Below are 17,525 nucleotides of genomic sequence, written 5' to 3' on the forward strand. Positions count from 1 at the left end.
TTTCTGATTTTTCATTATTATAAATAACACTGAGATCAATTTATTTGTGCATAAAGTTTTTTCCCTACATTTTGAATTGTCTTTATCTTTCACCCAGTGTTTTTGCTTAGCTCTTGGCCACCGACACTTTCCACAGCTCGTTTGTTTAAATATGTATTCATTTTCTCCAGGGTTTGTCCACTGTCAGGGTCTGAAACTATAAGCTGTGTATTAAATTAGCTTTCCCTAAGATGCTTCGAGATTATGTTGGTTACTATCCCAACTTTCAATATCTTTGTAGTAATGTTCCCCTGAGAGTCCCTGGTGTCCTCTTCAGCTAGCTGTCCTTGTTTGGAACACCTTAATCTATCGGCTGTGTTCAAATAACTATTTGAAGGGTCACAATTTAAATCCTTTTCTCCCTGGAGACTCCTCAGCGGATGCTTAAGGTACCCACCCTCTTTCTTCTCAGTTACTTTTTTTTTTTTCTTTTTTTCTTTTTCACTGCTGCACCTGTGGCATTTGTAAATTCCCAGTCAGGGATCAGATAGGAGCTGCAGCTGAGGCCCGGGATAGCAACATGGGATCCCAGGAGCATCTGCAACCTACTCCGAAGCTTGCAGCGATGTAGGATCTGTAACCCACTGAGGGAGGCCTGGGATCAAACCCACATCCTCACAGAGACAAATTGGGTAACCCACTGAGCCCCAGTGGAAATTCCTTCTTAGCCGCTTTAAAATCAAGCATGTAGACAAGAATAAGAAGTAAATACATTAAAAAGTTCTTTTACATACCTCTTCCGTAACATTGGGTATTTACTTGCCTAGAATCAACAGGGACCCATCTAAAGGTTCATTCTAGCAAAGGAAAACGTTTCTCTTCACCAGACACCCTGCCATGTGATTTCCTACCAGTGGCCTACCTTGAATTCGTTCCTGCTTTACTGGCCCCCAGTTGACTCCTAGGGATCCTTTTCTGGTGAGCCAACCGGGTTAGAAATAACAGGAGGAAAGAGGGATTTGAGCCAGCTACAGGTTTCCACAGGACTTTGTTGGCAGACCTGAATTCTCTTTACCACGTAGGGAAAAGTTGGCGCTGTGTGCAGCAATCACCAGAACATGGAGAAGAGGGTGACTTGGGTAGAAGGCGTCAAGCCATCGGCAATATGAATGTGCTGATACGAGTGCATGGCACCGCGCCAGGCGCTGTCATAGAGCGGGAAGAATCAAGACGGACAGAACCTCCTGGGAGGGTCCGAAGCCGGAGTTGGGCAAAAGGGGAGACATTGAGTTAACGCTCCTTGACCGACTGCTAGGGAGCACGCGTGACAAGTCACATGCATTATCTCATTACAGGATACTGACCCTTTGCCATTTTATTTTCTGTCGCTGGTGGTGATTCGGCTCGGTCACGCAGCCCCGGGGGCCTCTATGGAGGCGGAACTACTGTGCCAAGGGTCGTGGTTTCGGGGAGAAGTCGTGGTCGGAGTGACAAGTGGGAGGGCAGTAGGCGGGACTTCCGGCCCGAGCTTCCGTCAGCTGCCTTTCCCGGGCGTCTCCCTGCACCCTCCTCCACTTCCCTTGTCCGTGACGCGGCGCCCTGGAGAAATCCGACGGGACCCGGGCCGGGGGTGCGTGAGCTGCAGGTAAGGACCCTGTGTGTGCATATCCTTGCGCCTCGGCTTGAGAGGAGAAACTAGCGCTGGGGCCGCCGGGAGAATGACTGAAATAAGAGTAGGTCTGATAGCGAGGGGAGTGTGAGGCAGGGGCTGAGGGGCTACTGTGACCCAGGGGGCAGTGACAACGAGGGGACTGTGACCGAGACGTAGCTGCTTGCGACGGGTCTGCAGACCAGGAGCGTGAGTGCGAAGGGACTCTGACCTCGGAGAACACGAGGCAGCGGCTGTGAGGGGACTATGACCGAGGAAGTATGAAGCAGTGACTGCAGGGGACTGTAACCAAGGACCAACGACTCAGAGGAGACCGATCGATGGACAGTAACTATGAGGGAACTCTGACCTAAGGGAACATGAAGCAGCGGCTGCGGGGGTACTCTGACCAACAAACGGTAACTTTGAGGGGCTGACTTGGAGAAAAAGAGTGTGGGATCAGTGACTGGACAGGGTACTGTAGGGTTGTGTTTGGGTATCGGGTGTGGCTACTGGGTGGAGAAGGTCTTTAGTGGGAAGAACACTGGTCTAGGGTTCACTAGACAGATCAGAGTTTAATTTTATGGACAAACTTCTGGTGCCTGGGAAGCTTACCTCACCACTGAGCTAGTTTCTTTTGTGAATGAGAAATTTGGACTAGATTATTTCTTAAACTCTGGGTTCCATCCTATTATTGGGTTGTGAAATCCATTTAGTGGATGGCACTTAAAATTTAAAAAAATGGAATAGACTAGAAATTTTTAGTGTGTTCACATAGGGTAAATGTTGTTTCATGAAACTTGTTCTAGTTATATGTGTATGAGAGTATGATGTAAAATGGATTTCAGGTATCTTAAAAATGTGGTTAAAAAAAAAGTAGAAAACCATGGGACCAGATTATTCCTGAGTTTTCTCTCTGGTGTAAAATGCGATAATTCTGGGGAGTTCCTGTTGTGGCTTCGCAGTAATGAACCTGACTAGTGTCCATGAGGATGCGAGTTCCATCCCTGGCGTAGCTCGGTGGATTAAGGATCTGGTGTTGCCCTGAGCTGTGGTATAGGTCGAAAATGCCAATGGGATCTGGTGTTGCTGTGGCTGTGGCGCATGCCAGCATCTGCAGCTCCGATTCGACCCCTAGCCTGGGAATTTCCATATGCCGTGGGTACAGCCCTAAAAAGGAAAAATAATAATAAAATAAAATGCCTTGATTCTGGAGTTTCCTGGTGCCTCAGTGGATTAAGGATCCGGTGTTATCACTGTTGTGGCATCTGTGACTGGGTTTGATCTCTGGTCTCAGAACTTTGGAGTGCTGCTGGGCGTGGCCAAAAAAAATGCCACGATTCTATGATTAGAGGATTGTTTGGAAGTACAAAGATGCAATTGGGAACAGGCTCTATCAGATTGACTTAACTGGATAAGGCTTCCCAATAAAATTGAGGGGACTAGTTATGGTTGAGGGCTGAAACTCAGGTTCTCAGTTGGGAGAACTAACATACATATTGAAATAGCAACAGTGATATTTATAAAGGCAGTGATAATATAGGATTTGTGACAGGAAAAACTGCTAGGAATAGACATTGAGGAAGGGGGAAGATTTGAGGAGTGTAGGAATAAGGCTTAGAGAAGGAACGGAAGATAGAGACAGAAAAGATTCTGCCCAGAATCAAGTGGGAGTAAGTAAGGAGATATGACCTTCAGGGTCATTTTCAGTTTTGATATTTAGTGATTCTGCAAGTACAGAGAATTGCTAGTAAAAAGATATTAGTTGAGAATGGAATAGGGTGCCGTAATTAGTGGTTAACAGATGATCTTCACGGGGAGGAAAGGATGACCTGGGAAGGTCAACAGTGGTGACTAGAATGCCACAGAGAGTTTTTAATGTATTTAGATATCTGGCTCAATGATTTGTGCCCTGGAGGCCAAAACTGAAGTACTGGGAATGATACCATGCTATAGATAATTCAAGTGATATTTTTGTTGCTGGTTTTATTTCCTACTGATTCCCTTTCATGAGGACTGATAGTGATGCAGATGAAATCAATGAAAGTGAATTTCACTACTTCCTCCTCTTATAGCCCTTTGCAGAAGGTGCTACTTACTGATTGTTGTCACCTAATATTTTAAAATATATATGTACTAGAAGACACTTGAGGCAATATTAACTTATCAGACACTTTATAAACTAATAGTTATCCCCACCCTCTACACACATGTACACTTTGTGAGAGGAGAAGAGAATTCAAAAAGATTCTCAAATGTTGAGTTGAGAATGGTGAGGGATATCCTTTGTGTAGCTGAAAATGGCTAGTTTCACCTTTTTCTAGAACATTAGATGTTCACTTGGCTCACATTCTACATAACTAGAAGGAACTACTCAAGAATCTGTTTCTAGGACAGAATATAATGCTCCGAGGTAACTCACCACAGAAAGGAAAGACATTTAGCCTTGGGGACTGCAGCACTGCCTCTGGGGTCATTTGTGTTTGCTGAATGAAATGATTCTTTTTGACATACCCTCCTTTGTAAATTCCCTTTGAAAACCAGCATAATGGCCTGATTGAAAAGAATGAACTTTATTCTTTCCTTAGCCTATGATTTCTCCTCCCATAAACAAGTGAGGTTTTATTTTATGGGGACCTCCTCTTTAGATATCTGATCCCTTAAGGAGAATGATCTAGTCAGAAAGAGCCTTGGATTCAGAAGTCCCAAGTTACTTTATCTGATGTTAACACTGACTCACTCTGTGACTATGGGGAGAATGATTGCTTTCTCTTGCTTTAGATCTTCTAACTATGGCAGAGATAACTGTTCATCTGGTTAAATAGCCCTTATACTCACCAAATTTAGCGTATTGTCTCATGAATTTTATAAACCACCTGACCTCATTCATGATTTTTCCTACAGAGCTGACTAACCTCCAGGTTAGACATGTTTCCCCTTGGGAGCTGAATAGCCTCTTCATGTTATAAACTCTGATGAGGATTAATTTATGAAATATTCATAGAAAGAGCAAACATAATAATTTGCCATTGTTATTAATGCTAGATAAGGACAGGATATCTAGTAACAATTGTAATTTCTTATGCTTTTCTTTCTAAGTATTTGCATAAATCTGATCTGAAACCAGCTCTTCTGGCTTTTCTAATAGAGATAATTCCCCCTACTGAATCAAACAGAAATAGGTCTCTCTTTTATTTCCTTTTGTCCGCACCTGCGACATGCAGAAGTTTCCAGGCCAGGGATCACACATGAGCCACAGTAGGGACAACGAGAGATCCTTAACCCACTGAGCTATCAGCGAACTCCAGAAATAAGTCTTTTTTTTTTTTTTTTTTTTTTTTTTTGTCTTTTTGTCTTTTTTGTTGTTGTTGTTGTTATTGTTGCTATTTCTTGGGCTGCTCCCGCGGCATATGGAGGTTCCCAGGCTAGGGGTCGAATCGGAGCTGTAGCCACCGGCCTACGCCAGAGCCACAGCAACTCGGGATCCGAGCCACGTCTGCAACCTACACCACAGCTCATGGCAACGCCGGATCCTTAACCCACTGAGCAAGGGCAGGGATCGAACCCGCAACCTCATGGTTCCTAGTCGGATTCGTTAACCACTGCGCCACGACGGGAACTCCAGAAATAAGTCTTTCTTAAACTAATGTTTGTGTAACCCTAAAATAGATTGGAAAGAATACATTTTTCTAAAAGTCATGAGTTTTGAGGAATTTTTTCAGTTAGAGAAGCCCTGAAGTCAGAGTTCTTCCCAATCTTCACTGGGCTATGAGAGTGGCTTTTTGCTCAAGATTGTGGCTGCTTCTACAGCTTTTATTTATGTTATCACTACGTAAGTCACATTAGAAAACGATGCTTAGGAAGGAGAGGGTGAGTTCAGGGCTTTAGGCTCAAACCTCCTGCTTCTGTGCCCAAAGGGTAACTTCTAGCCCTTTCTCTTTCCTCAGCTTAAACTTTTCTATTTCCAGTCCTAAACTCCTTTCGCAATATTTCAGATAAGTACCTGAACACATGTTTGAAGTGTGATTTGTTTTGTTAATTGTTTATGAATGACTTATTTTGTTAATTGTTTATTCATAATTGTTATGAATGATTGTTAATTGTTTATGAATGATTTAAATTAACAATACTTTAAATGTTAACTCCCTTCCTCTATAATTCAGTCGGTAAATTCAGGGGATATACATTCTTTCATACTCTGTTTTGCAATGTATGCCAGGGCACATTTCCAGAAGAAGAAAAAAAAAAAATAAAAGCATGAGTCTGTAGTATATTTTTGGTAGCGTGTTAAGTTTGTTTACATACATTGTCTTATTAATATATAAGAAAAAAAATAAAAGCATGAGTCTGTAGTTTATATTTGGTAGTGTGTTAAGTTTGTTTACATACATTATCTTATTAATATAAATAACTGAATCGCCTGTATTTTACTGTTTGCAAACCAGATTAGTAGCAGGGTTTCATGGTTGGTTTTTTTTTTTTTTTTTGTCTTTTTTTCTCCCTTTCTTTGAGTAACTCTCTTGTTGACAGTAATGTTAGTTTGAAGATTTCCATGTTTGAACTAGAATGACTGCCAATAAGCCAGGGGAACCCATGGATCTGCTAGGTTGTTACATCACATTCACAACTATTTGCAAACCAGTTTGAAGTGAGGGCTGCTAAAAATAGTGACTTATGGTTTTGGCTCTGTGTTAGAGAACAAAATGACTGAATGGCACTTAAGAGAAAAACAGTGTTTTTTCAAATCTACAGAGATTTACCTCAGATGTGATTATGTTTGTATGCTTAATTTTTGGCCCTAGAGCAGAAGTCTTACCCCTTTGTCAGTACAGTGAAACCTTGTGGACTCCTCTTTTAGAATAATGTTTTTATTTATTTTTATTTTTATTTTGTCTTTTTGCCTTTTCTAGGGCCACTCCCTCGGCATATGGAGGTTCCTAGACTAGGGGTCCAATCGGAGCTGTAGCCGCCGGCCTACATCACAGCCACAGCAACTTGGGATTCGAGCCGCATCTGTGACCTACACCACAGCTCACGGCAATGCCAGATCCTTAACCCACTGAGCAAGGCCAGGGATCGAACATGCAACCTCATGGTTCCTAGTCGGATTCCTTAACCAGTGAGCCACAATGGGAACTCCTGGAATAATGTTTTTATATGCAAAAAAATATATATAGAATTATAAAGGAAACAAATTATGTTGAAATGTAGTTATCAGAATATTTTTAAAATGCTTGGTATAACACATGTGGTTTTTATTAACATAATAATGTTTACAGTCTATCAGTGGGCCTTGGGTCTTGTAACTATGATGATTTAAAAATGATCATGTGGAGTTCCCGTCGTGGCACAGTGGTTAACGAATCCGACTAGGAACCATGAGGTTGCGGGTTCGATCCCTGCCCTTGCTCAGTGGGTTAAGGATCCGGCGTTGCCGTGAGCTGTGGTGTAGGTTGCAGACGCGGCTCGGATCCCGAGTTGCTGTGGCTCTGGCGTAGGCCGGTGGCTACAGCTCCGATTCGACCCCTAGCCTGGGAACCTCCATATGCCGTGGGAGCGGCCCAAAGAAATAGCAAAAAGACAAAAAAAAAAAAAAAAAAAAAAGATCATGTGTTTAAGCAATATTTTAAGATATTTGTATCAAATATAATATATGAAAATATCTACAATTTCTTTTGGGGACAAAGTCTATACTACTAAGTCTAGTATTACTGTTGTGGCTTATGTTCATAATTGAAGGAATGGTGAATTTGCCAGAGGCTAGTGAAATTAAAGATATATTTTTTTTTGTCCAAATCCCAGACTCCCTGAAACTATTACAGACCCTGCTTTAGAAATATAAGTTCCATAACCCACTCTAGGAAGTGCAAAATCTAAACGCAGGTTTATCTACTGAATCTTCTAGGATAATAGTGGCAGAGCAAAAGCATTTAACTGCAGTAACTATTACAAGTGTAATAGTTGTACTTTTTAGGATAATTTTTTCCTGAAATATTCTATGGTGTGGTCAGGGCCAAGTAAAAGTTTTATTTTGGTCCAGGAATAAACCAGGGCCTGGCATAGAGTCAGTATACACTCAGTGTTTATTTATTTTTTCAATGTTTATTGAATGAAGGTTTCTCTGAAGAAATTAGAAGGAAGAGATCGAGTTCAAAGCTAATGTTAGATGTGGCAATTTACTGGTCTTAAATATTGAGGAGTAACATTGAGCTATGGTTTAAAGTTAATCTGTCAGTGCAGGTCATGTTGTGAAGTCACCTTTACATTTAGAACTTCCCATATCAGGCATTGTTTTGGCTTATTCTGTATGATGATGATATATGCAGGTTAGTGACATAAGCTGCAGTCATCCTGTATTAGAGAGTTACTGTACAGTTTCTTGAAATCGTTCTATTCCTAGCACTTCACTTTAGAACTGCTTGCGTAATGTAGGTAGAATTCACCACCAGATATTTGGTAAAACTGATCCTGTTTTCATCTAGAATAGAGTCGGCAATTTTTTTAGGTAAAGGGCCAGAGAGTAAATATTAGGCTTTGCAAGTCATACAAGTCTGTTGCATCTACTCAACTCAATAGTTGTAGCACAAAAGCTGCCACAGACAATACATCAGTGAATGAGCGTGGCTGTGTTCCAGTAAAACTTTAATTATAAAAACAGGCAGTGGGCCATTTGGGCCTGTGGGCTGTAGTTTACTCACTCCTGCTCTAGGGGTTCTGCTGGTCCTTGAATCCAGTCCTTCCTCCCCACTATAAATTAGACCTACCTTCCCTCAGGCTTCAAAGATTTTTACACTAGGGGTGATGTGGCTGCACTGTTACCTATGGAAAGGCCTGAATGTCAGCAAATGACATGATTAATGCCAAGAGTATTTGCTGCACTTTAACCCAAGAGTTCACAGAGCTTGTCTCTTAGAGTACTATTTGATTGAGCTCCACAATGGTAGAAGGATGTAAAGATCTCAAATATGAAGTGTGCTTGCTCACTCAGTTTTGGAACTAGCCGTTGGTATGCTAGTAGAAAATTACTGAGCATAGAGCTTTACTGTAGGCCCAGAGATGGGAGAAGCAGGAATAGAATGTAAAGGAAAAATTCATGTCTCCTCTTTATAGATGTTTCCTTGTAGTACTCAGTCAAATTTGAATTAAATTTTTGAAACTTAAAAAAAGAGTATATGTCGTTGCAACTTCCACTATTTAGGTTGTTGCATGGTTTAGGAAGCAGAGTCTACCTCCACTTTTATCCTGGGTTGCTTACTAAATCTACCAGCAGTAGAGAAGTAGAATAGAGGGGGTTGAATGGGAGTTTCTAAAACTGCTTCTGTAGGAGACGTTCTTATTTATTTATTTATTTATTTATTGTCTTTTTGCCTTTTCTAGGGCCGCTTCTGTGGCATATGGAGGTTCCCAAGCTAGGGGTCGAATTGGAGCTGCAGCCACCGGCCTACACCACAGCCATAGCTACGCAGGATCCGAGCCAAGTCTGCGACCTACACCACAGCTCACGGCAACGCCAGATCCTTAACCCACCGAGCAAGGCTAGGGATCGAACCTGAATCCTCATGGATACTATCCAGATTGTTAATCTGCCGAGCCACAATGGGAATTCCAAAAGTATCCTTTTTATGATAGTAACTTGACAAAATCTTTTTGGATATAGAGAATACACAGAAGATAGAGTTTAAGGCAGATGATGGCAATTCTACTACTATGAAATGGTAAGAGTAGCTAATGTTTACAAGCACTTACTGTGTGCCAAACATGGAGGTAAGGCTTTACATGGATTATTCCATTTGAAACTCATTTTTTAGATGATGAGACTAAAACTAAAAGAGATTTGTCCAAATTTTCATGGCTAGTAAGTGGTAGAAATGGGATTCATACTTAAGTAATATGATTTTAGGGCATGACTTCTTTTTAATCACTATAGTATGCTAATGGAATGAGGTTAAAGATTTTTACATTTTTCAAAATGGAGTATGGATTAAAAAATATTGAGAAAGAGTGCCTTAGACATTTGATCAGAGGTGTTTATATAAGGCAGATGGAGAGATTTTGTTGAAGAATGTATGTTCTCAACTGAAATACAGGTAAAATATATTAATATTATTATTGTTTACCAAAGCGCTTTGTAACAGGTTAATAATAATAATAATAATAATAATAATAATGGTTGACTGGATTCTTTGTGAATTTTACTTTAGCTTTAAATAGCTAGTTGGACATCTTTCTCTTGCCTCAAGTCCTCATTGTGATATTTTATATTTTTGTATGATTTTTTAATCTAGTGGGATAGATCCAATGTCACAATATCCAGTGACTCCAGGTATCAGTTTGGCTTTAGAATAACTTTAACACCACATTGGCAGCATTTAATACCTTTGCTTCTTTCTTTTCTTTCTTCTTTCTTTTTTATTTTTTTAGGACTGCACAAGTGGCATATGGAAGTTCCCAGGCTAGGGGTTGAATTGGAGCTCTAGCTGGTGGCCTACACCAATGGCCTACACCATAGCCACAGCAACAAGGGATCTGAGCCATGTCTGTGACCTACACCACAGCTCACAGCAACACTGGATCCTTAACCCACTAAGCAAGGCCAAGGATCGAACCTTTGTTCTCATGGATACCAGTCAGATTCCTTTCTGCTGAGCCATGACGGGAACTCCCTGCTTCTTTCTAGTATGATGATATTTACCATGTGTTTGGCTGGTTAATTGAATCATGCAAGATGGTTCAGTACTCCAGGAAGTAAGCAGTTAAAAAGCAAAGCAGAATTTATATTACAAGTATTTTATCACAATGTAAACAAAACAAAAAGCCAAAGCAAAGTCAGAGTAGGGAGGGAAAGATTGATTACCTAGTGGCATATATAAGGAAACTTGAGAGTGAGAGATATGTTTATTATATTAATTTTGATTATTTTACAGGTATATAAATATGTTAAAACTCATTAAATTATATACTTTAAAATATGTAATTTATCGTATGTCAGTTATGCTTCATTCAATAAAGCTGTGAAAACATTATAGCATACCTGTGTCCCATTAAGCTCCAACTATTTGTAAATGTCAGAAGAGGAAGGAGCAGAAATTTAAAGAATTCTTTATTGCTTAAGTTGAAAGTTTATCACAACATCCTAGCAAAACTATCCAGTAGGAAAGACCTATACACCTGACAAATCAGGCAGCTTCCGCATTAGACCTGTAGCCACATCAGTTCTATTTGATTGGTCCTGGGACATTGTTTACTTTTAAATGATTGTGGCCTTATATCCCATTGTTCAGTTATACTGGTCCCACTTAAGTTTGCAAAAACTTAACCCATGCTGTAGAAAGAATATATATATATATATTTTTTTGGTCTTTTTAGGGCTGCACCCACAGCGTATGGAGGTTCCCAGGCTATGGGTTGAATTGGCACTGTAGTTACTGGCCTACACCACAGTCACAGCAACACCAGATCCGATCGGTATCTTCAACCTATACCACAACTCATGGCAATGCCCGATCCTTAACCTACTGAGAGAGGCCAGGGATTGAACCTGTGCCCTCATGGTTACTGGTCAGATTTGTTTCTGCTCTGCCATGACGGAAATTCCCGAAAGAATATTCTTGACTGAAGGAAGCAGCATTAATATTGAGACAGCTTCCTTAAAAAGTTTGTGGATTTCTGGGAGGCAGCAGAATATAGTGGTAAGAGCTTTGGAATTAGACAAGTCTAGATTTAATTCCTGGCTCTCCCAGGATCTCTTGAAAGGCTGCTTACCCTCCCTGATCCTTCGTTTTCTTACTTGTAAATTGGGACTGAAAATACGTGCTTCAGGTTATGTGGGTTAAATGAGAATGATTGAATAAAGTGCCTAGCACAGTGTCTGGTACTGGTAAATACTGGAAAAAAAAATGATAACCATTATTATGAGTGTTGTTGTTATGTTACTTCCTTGCAAGACATTTAGATCACTAAAACATACTTCTTGGAGTATATGTATCATCTGTAGGGATTCAGAGAGTTAGGAAGAAGAGAGAATCTATTTCTTGAGCCCCCAAAAGATAGCCTTAGATGAAGGCCTATCTGTGTAGAAAACAGTTACTGAGAATTTTTTAAATTAAACTTTTAACTTTGAAAAAAAAAAGTAAAGCCTTTAGAAAAGTTGCAAGAATATTACAGTGAACTCCTTTATGCCCTCATGTAGCTTCATATGTTGATGACATATTGCTGTATTTACTTTATCTTTTTTTTTTTTTTTTTCTTTTTTCTTTTTCAAGGGCTGCATCTGAGGCATGTGGAAGTTCCCAGGCTAGGGGTCAAATTGGAGTTACAGCTGCCAGCCTGCCAGATCTGAACAACACCAGATCTGAGCTGCATCTGTGACCTATACCGCAGCTCATGGCAATGCCAAATCCTTGACCCGCTAAGCAAAGCCAAGGTTCGAACCCGAGTCTTCATGGATGCTAGTTGGGTTCATTTCCACTGTGCCATAACAGGAACTCCTGCTTACCTTTTTTTTTGGGGGGGTGCCCTGTGGCATATAGAGTTCCTGGGCCAGAGATCAGGTCAGAGCTACAGGAGGGCAATGCTAGATCCCTTAACCTACTGTGGTGGGCCTGGGATTGAACCTGTGTCTTGCCGCTGCAGAGATGGCCACAGATCCCATTGTGCCACAGCAGGAATTTGTATATGTAATATAATATACACATTTTTTTTCCCTGAGGGTAAGTTTCAGAGATCATAAGCCTTTATCCTTAGATACTTCAACATTTTTCTCTTAAAAACAAGGACAGGGAGTTTCCATCGTGATGCAGTAGAAACAAATCTGACCAGGAACCATGAGGTTTCAGGTTCGATCCCTGGCCTTGCTCAGTGGGTTAAGGATCCAGCGTTGCCATGAGCCGTGGTGTGGGTTGCAGATGTGGCTCAGATCTGGCGTTGCTGTGTGGCTGTGGTGTAGGCTGGCAGCTGTAGCTCTGATTAGACCCCTATCCTGGGAACCTCCACGTGCCTTGGGTGCGGCCCTAAAAGGACAAAAGACAAAAATAAATAAATAAATAAATAAATAAAAGCAAGGATAGTCTTTTACATAGCAGTATAATTATCAACTTCAGGAAGTTTATTTTAACATTGATGCATATTTATCTGATATTATCTGATACACATCCATATTTGAATTTTACCAATTGTCCTAATAACTATCCTTTATAACAATTTCTCCCTTACAACAATTTCTCTCCCAGTCTAGAATTATGCATTACATTTAGTTGTCATTTCTTTGGTTTCTTTATACCTGGAACAGTCCCTCAGCCTTTCATTGTTTTTCATGATTGGCATTTTTTTTGAAGAATATAGGCCTCTTGTTTTGTAGAACGTCCTGTAGTTGAGGTTTGTCTCATTGTTCCTCATACATCCATACAGGTTTTGCATTGTGCCATGCAGGCAGATACTGGGTCCTCAGTGCTCACATCAGGAGACATTATTGGATGATGTTAATTAACTTTATCACTTAGCTAAGAGTTTTTTTCACTTGTAATTAATAAGTCATAGGTGGAGAGATACTTTAAAATTGTGTAAATATCCTGTTCCTAAATGAACTTTCCCCCAGTAGTTTTAGGATCCTAAGGAACATTTTATTTTATTTTATTTTTTTGTCTTTTTGCCTTTTCTAGGGCTGTTCCCGAGGCATATGGAGGTTCCCAGGCTAGGGGTCCAATCGGAGCTGTAGCCACTACCGGCCGACGCCAGAGCCATAGCAACGCGGGATCTGAGCCGCGTCTGCAACCTACACCACAGCTCACGGCAATGCCGGATCATTAACCCACTGAGCAAGGGCAGGGAGCGAACCCGCAACCTCATGGTTTCTAGTGGGATTCATTAACCACTGTGCCATGACGGGAACTCCCTAAGGAACATTTTATATCGTAAACATGTTGTTTCCTCACCTTGATTGAAGGAAATTTCTCAGGATTTCCTGAGAAATTAGCTTTTTATTTTAGAAATTATAATATCTTGTATGTAATAAGTACTCAATATTATTGACTACCTGACCTTGGGCTACCTGACACCAGATTGCTGATTGTATTTCTTGTAATATGAGTTCCCATGTGGTGCAGTGGAAACAAATCCAACTAGGAACCATGAGGTTGTGGGTTCGGTCCCTGGCATTGCTCAGTGGGTTAAGGCTCCGGCGTCACTGTTGCTGTGGCATAGACCAGCAGCTACAGCTCTGATTCGACCCCTAGCCTCAGAACCTCCATATGCCACGGGTGCAGCCCTAAAAAGGCAAAAAAAAAAAAAAAAAGTATATATATATATATATATGTATATATATTCTTTGTAATAAATTTAACAGATACTTGCAGCAAAGTCCTTTTGTATGCAAATCAGAAACAGCCACTGAATGAACTGATTGGGCATTTTTAGCAGACCTCTCTGATCAGTTAGATGGGAGTAGTAAATTTGACATGGATATTTTGAAATAATAATTTTTTTTGTCTTTTTAGGGCAGCCCTCGAGGCATATGGAGGTTCCCTGGCTAGGGGTCCAATAGGAGCTACAGCTGCTGGCCTTCGCCACAGCCTCTGCAATGCGGGATCTGAGCTGTGTCTGTGACCCACACTATAGCTCACTGCAGCACCGGATCCTCAACCCACTGAGCAAGGCCAGGGATTGAACCTGCATCCTCATGGATACTAGTCACATTCATTTCTGCTGAGCTACGAGGGGAACTCCTGAAAGAATAGTTAATAACAATAGCAAAGTAAAGCTCTTAGCATCACTCAGAAAACTTACTATATAGTCCCTCCTTCCATTTTATTTTAATTTGCAATGAAAGGACATTTTAATTTTTTGATTTTAATATTTTTATTAAAGAATAGTTGATTCACAATGTTGTGCCAATTTCTGCTATACAGCAAAGTGACCCAGTCACACCTATATATACATTCCCTTTCTTGTGTTGTCTTCCATCATGGTCTAACCCACAAGACTAGATATAGTTCTCTGTGCTATAGAGCGGGACCTCATTGCTTATCCATTTTAAATACAATAGTTTGCGACTGCTAGTCCCAAACTCTCAGTCTATCCCATTCCTTCCTCTCTCTTCCTTGGCAACTACAAGTCTGTTCTCTATGTCTGTGAGTCTGTTTCTGTTTCGTAGATAGGTTCATTTGTGCCATATTTTAGATTCCACATATAAGTGATATCATATGGTATTTGTGTTTTTCTCTCTGACTTCACTTAGTATGAGAATGTCTTAACTGCATCCATGTTGCTGCAGATGGCATTATTTCATTCTTTTTATGGCTGAGTAGAATTCCATTTGTACTTATGTACTACATCTTCTTAATCTATTCATCTGTGGATGGACATTTAGGTTGTTTCCATGTCTTGGCTATTGTGAATAGTGCTGCTATGAACATATAGGTGCATGTATCTTTTTGCATTATAGTTTTGTCTGGATATATGCCTAGGAGTGGAATTGCTGGATCATATGGCATTTTTATATTTACTTCTCTGAGAAAACTCCATACTGTTTTCCATAGTTGTTGTACCAATTCACCTTCCCACCAACAGTGTAGGAGGGTTCCCTTTTCTCCACACCCTCTCCAGCATTTATTATTTGTAGGCTTATTAATGATGGAGGTTTTGACTCATGAGAGGTGGTACCTCGTATTTTTGATTTGCATTTCTCTAATAATCAGTGATGTGCCTCCTGGCCATCCATATATCTTCTTTGGAGAAATGTTTAATTAGGTCTTCTGCCCATTTTTCAATTGGGTTGCTTTTTTCTTATTGAGTTGTTTGTATATTTTAGAGATTAAGCCCTTGCCAGTTGTATCATTTGCAACTTTTTTTTCCCTTTCTGTAGGTTGTCTTTTCATTTTTTTATTTTTTCCATAGCTCTGCAAAAAGCTTGTAAGTTTGGTTAGGTCCCATTTGTTTGTTTTTGTTTTTATTTCTATTTCCTTGGGAGACTGACCTAAGAAAACATTTGTACAGTTGATGTCAGAGAATGTTTTATTTATGTTCTCTTCTAGGAGTTTTATGGTGTCATGTCTTATGTTTAAGCCTTTAAGCCATTTTCATTTTATTTTGGGGTATATTCTAGTTTCATTGATTTATATGCAACTGACCAGGTTTTCCCAGCATCACTTGCTGAAGAGACTATCTTTTCCCTTCATATTCTGTTTCTTTTTATGGTCTTGCTTCCTATGTCAAAGATTAATTGACCATAGGTGTCTAGGTTTATTTCTGGGTTCTCTGTTCTATTCCGTTGATCTGTATGTCTGTTTTTTTTGTACTGGTGCCACACTGTCTTGATTACTGTAGCTTTATAATATTGTCTGAAGTCTGGGACTTATGCCTTCTGCTTGGTTTTTGTTCCTCAGGATTGCTTTGGCAATTCTGGATCTTTTATGTTTCTATATAAATTTTGGATTACCTGTTCTAGTTCTGTAAAAAGTATCATGGATGCATTTGATAAGGATCAAATTAAATCTGTAGATTTTTTTGGGTAGTACAGCCATTTTAGCAATAATAATTCTTCCAATCCAGCAGCATGGGATATCTTTCCATTTCTTTGAATCTTCTTTAATTTCCTTGATTAATGTTTTATAGTTTTCAGCATATAAGTCTTTCACCTCCTTGGTCAGGTTTATTCCTAGGTGTTTAGTTTTGGGGGGTGTGATTTTTAAAAGGTATTTTTATATTCCTTTTCCAGTATTTCATCATTAGTATACAGAAATGCAACCGATTTCTGAATGTTAATCTTTTTTTTTTTTTAGTTTTCTTTCTTTTTTTTATGGCCGCTCCTGCAGCATATGGAAGTTCCTGGGCTAGGGGTCAAATTGGAGCTGCAGCTGCCAGCCTAGACCACAGCCACAGCAACACCAGATCTGAGCCTCATCTGCGACCTATGCAGCAGCTTCTAGCGACGCGGGACCCTTAACCTAGTGAGCAAGGACACTATGTTAGACACTGCGTTAGATTCTTAACCCACTTTGCCACAGTGGGAACTCCCTGAACGTTAATCTTCTATCTTGCTCCTTTGCAGAATTTGTTGATCACTTTCTTTTTTTTTTTTTTTTTTGTCTTTTGTTGTTGTTGTTGCTATTTCTTGGGCCGCTCCCGCGGCATATGGAGGTTCCCAGGCTAGGGGTCGAATTGGAGCTGTAGCCACTAGCCTATGCCAGAGCCACAGCAACTCAGGATCCGAGCCACGTCTGCAACCTACACCACAGCTCAGGGCAACGCCGGATCATTAACCCACTGAGCAAGGGCAGGGACCGAACCCGCAACCTCATGGTTCCTAGTTGGATTCGTTAACCACTGCGCCACGACGGGAACTCCTGTTGATCACTTTCAGTAGTTTTAGGGCCACACCTGCGGCATATGGAGGTTCCTAGTCTAGGGGTCGAATCGGATCTACAGCTACCGGCCTACATCACAGCTGTAGCAACACAGGACCTGAGCCATGTCTGCGACCTACACTACAGCTCACAGTAACGCCAGATCTTTTAACCCACTGAGTGAGGCCAGGGATTGAACCCACAGCCTCATGACTCCTAGTTGGGTTTGTTTCTGTTGTGCCACAACGGGAACTCCACTTCCAGTAGTTTTTGTGTGGAATCCTTAGGGTTTTCTATGTATAGTATTATAACACCTGCATATGACATGATACTATATGTATTATATAGCAGGTTTACCACTTCTCTTCCAATTTGGTTACCTTTTATTTATTTTTGTTATCTGATTGCTGTGGCTAGGACCTCCAACACTGTGTTTAATGAAAGGGATGAGAGTGGGCATCCTTGTCTTGTTTCAAATTTTAGCAGGTAGGCTTTCAGCTTTTCCCTGTTGAGTATTTTATTGGCTATGGGTTTGTTATTTATTTTTTTGGCCACTCCAG

The 17,525-nt window shown here is 40.6% G+C and overlaps 1 protein-coding gene across 5 annotated transcripts in view; it reads left to right on the forward strand.

Annotated features, from left to right (window-relative positions):
- The window catches only part of PCYT1A (phosphate cytidylyltransferase 1, choline, alpha), a 56,668-nt gene that overhangs the window by 4,936 nt on the left and 34,207 nt on the right, over positions 1-17,525 (forward strand). Inside the window, exon 1 of one of the 5 annotated variants that reach the window (XM_003132613.5) lies at positions 1,483-1,624. The exons of 1 other annotated variant lie outside the window; for it this stretch is intronic. Coding sequence is in view for 1 of the 4 variants with exons in the window: in XM_013982347.2 (XP_013837801.1) it covers positions 2,008-2,046 (39 nt within the window). In the remaining 3 variants the exon portion in view is untranslated. Of the gene's footprint in view, positions 1-1,482; positions 1,625-1,675; positions 2,047-17,525 lie in introns of those variants that run through there. 3 more of the 5 variants (XM_021070164.1, XM_013982347.2, XM_005670120.3) reach the window with 3 other exon arrangements.

Source organism: Sus scrofa, chromosome 13 (genome assembly GCF_000003025.6).
Source record: "Sus scrofa isolate TJ Tabasco breed Duroc chromosome 13, Sscrofa11.1, whole genome shotgun sequence".
Classification (NCBI taxonomy): Eukaryota; Metazoa; Chordata; class Mammalia; order Artiodactyla; family Suidae; genus Sus; species Sus scrofa.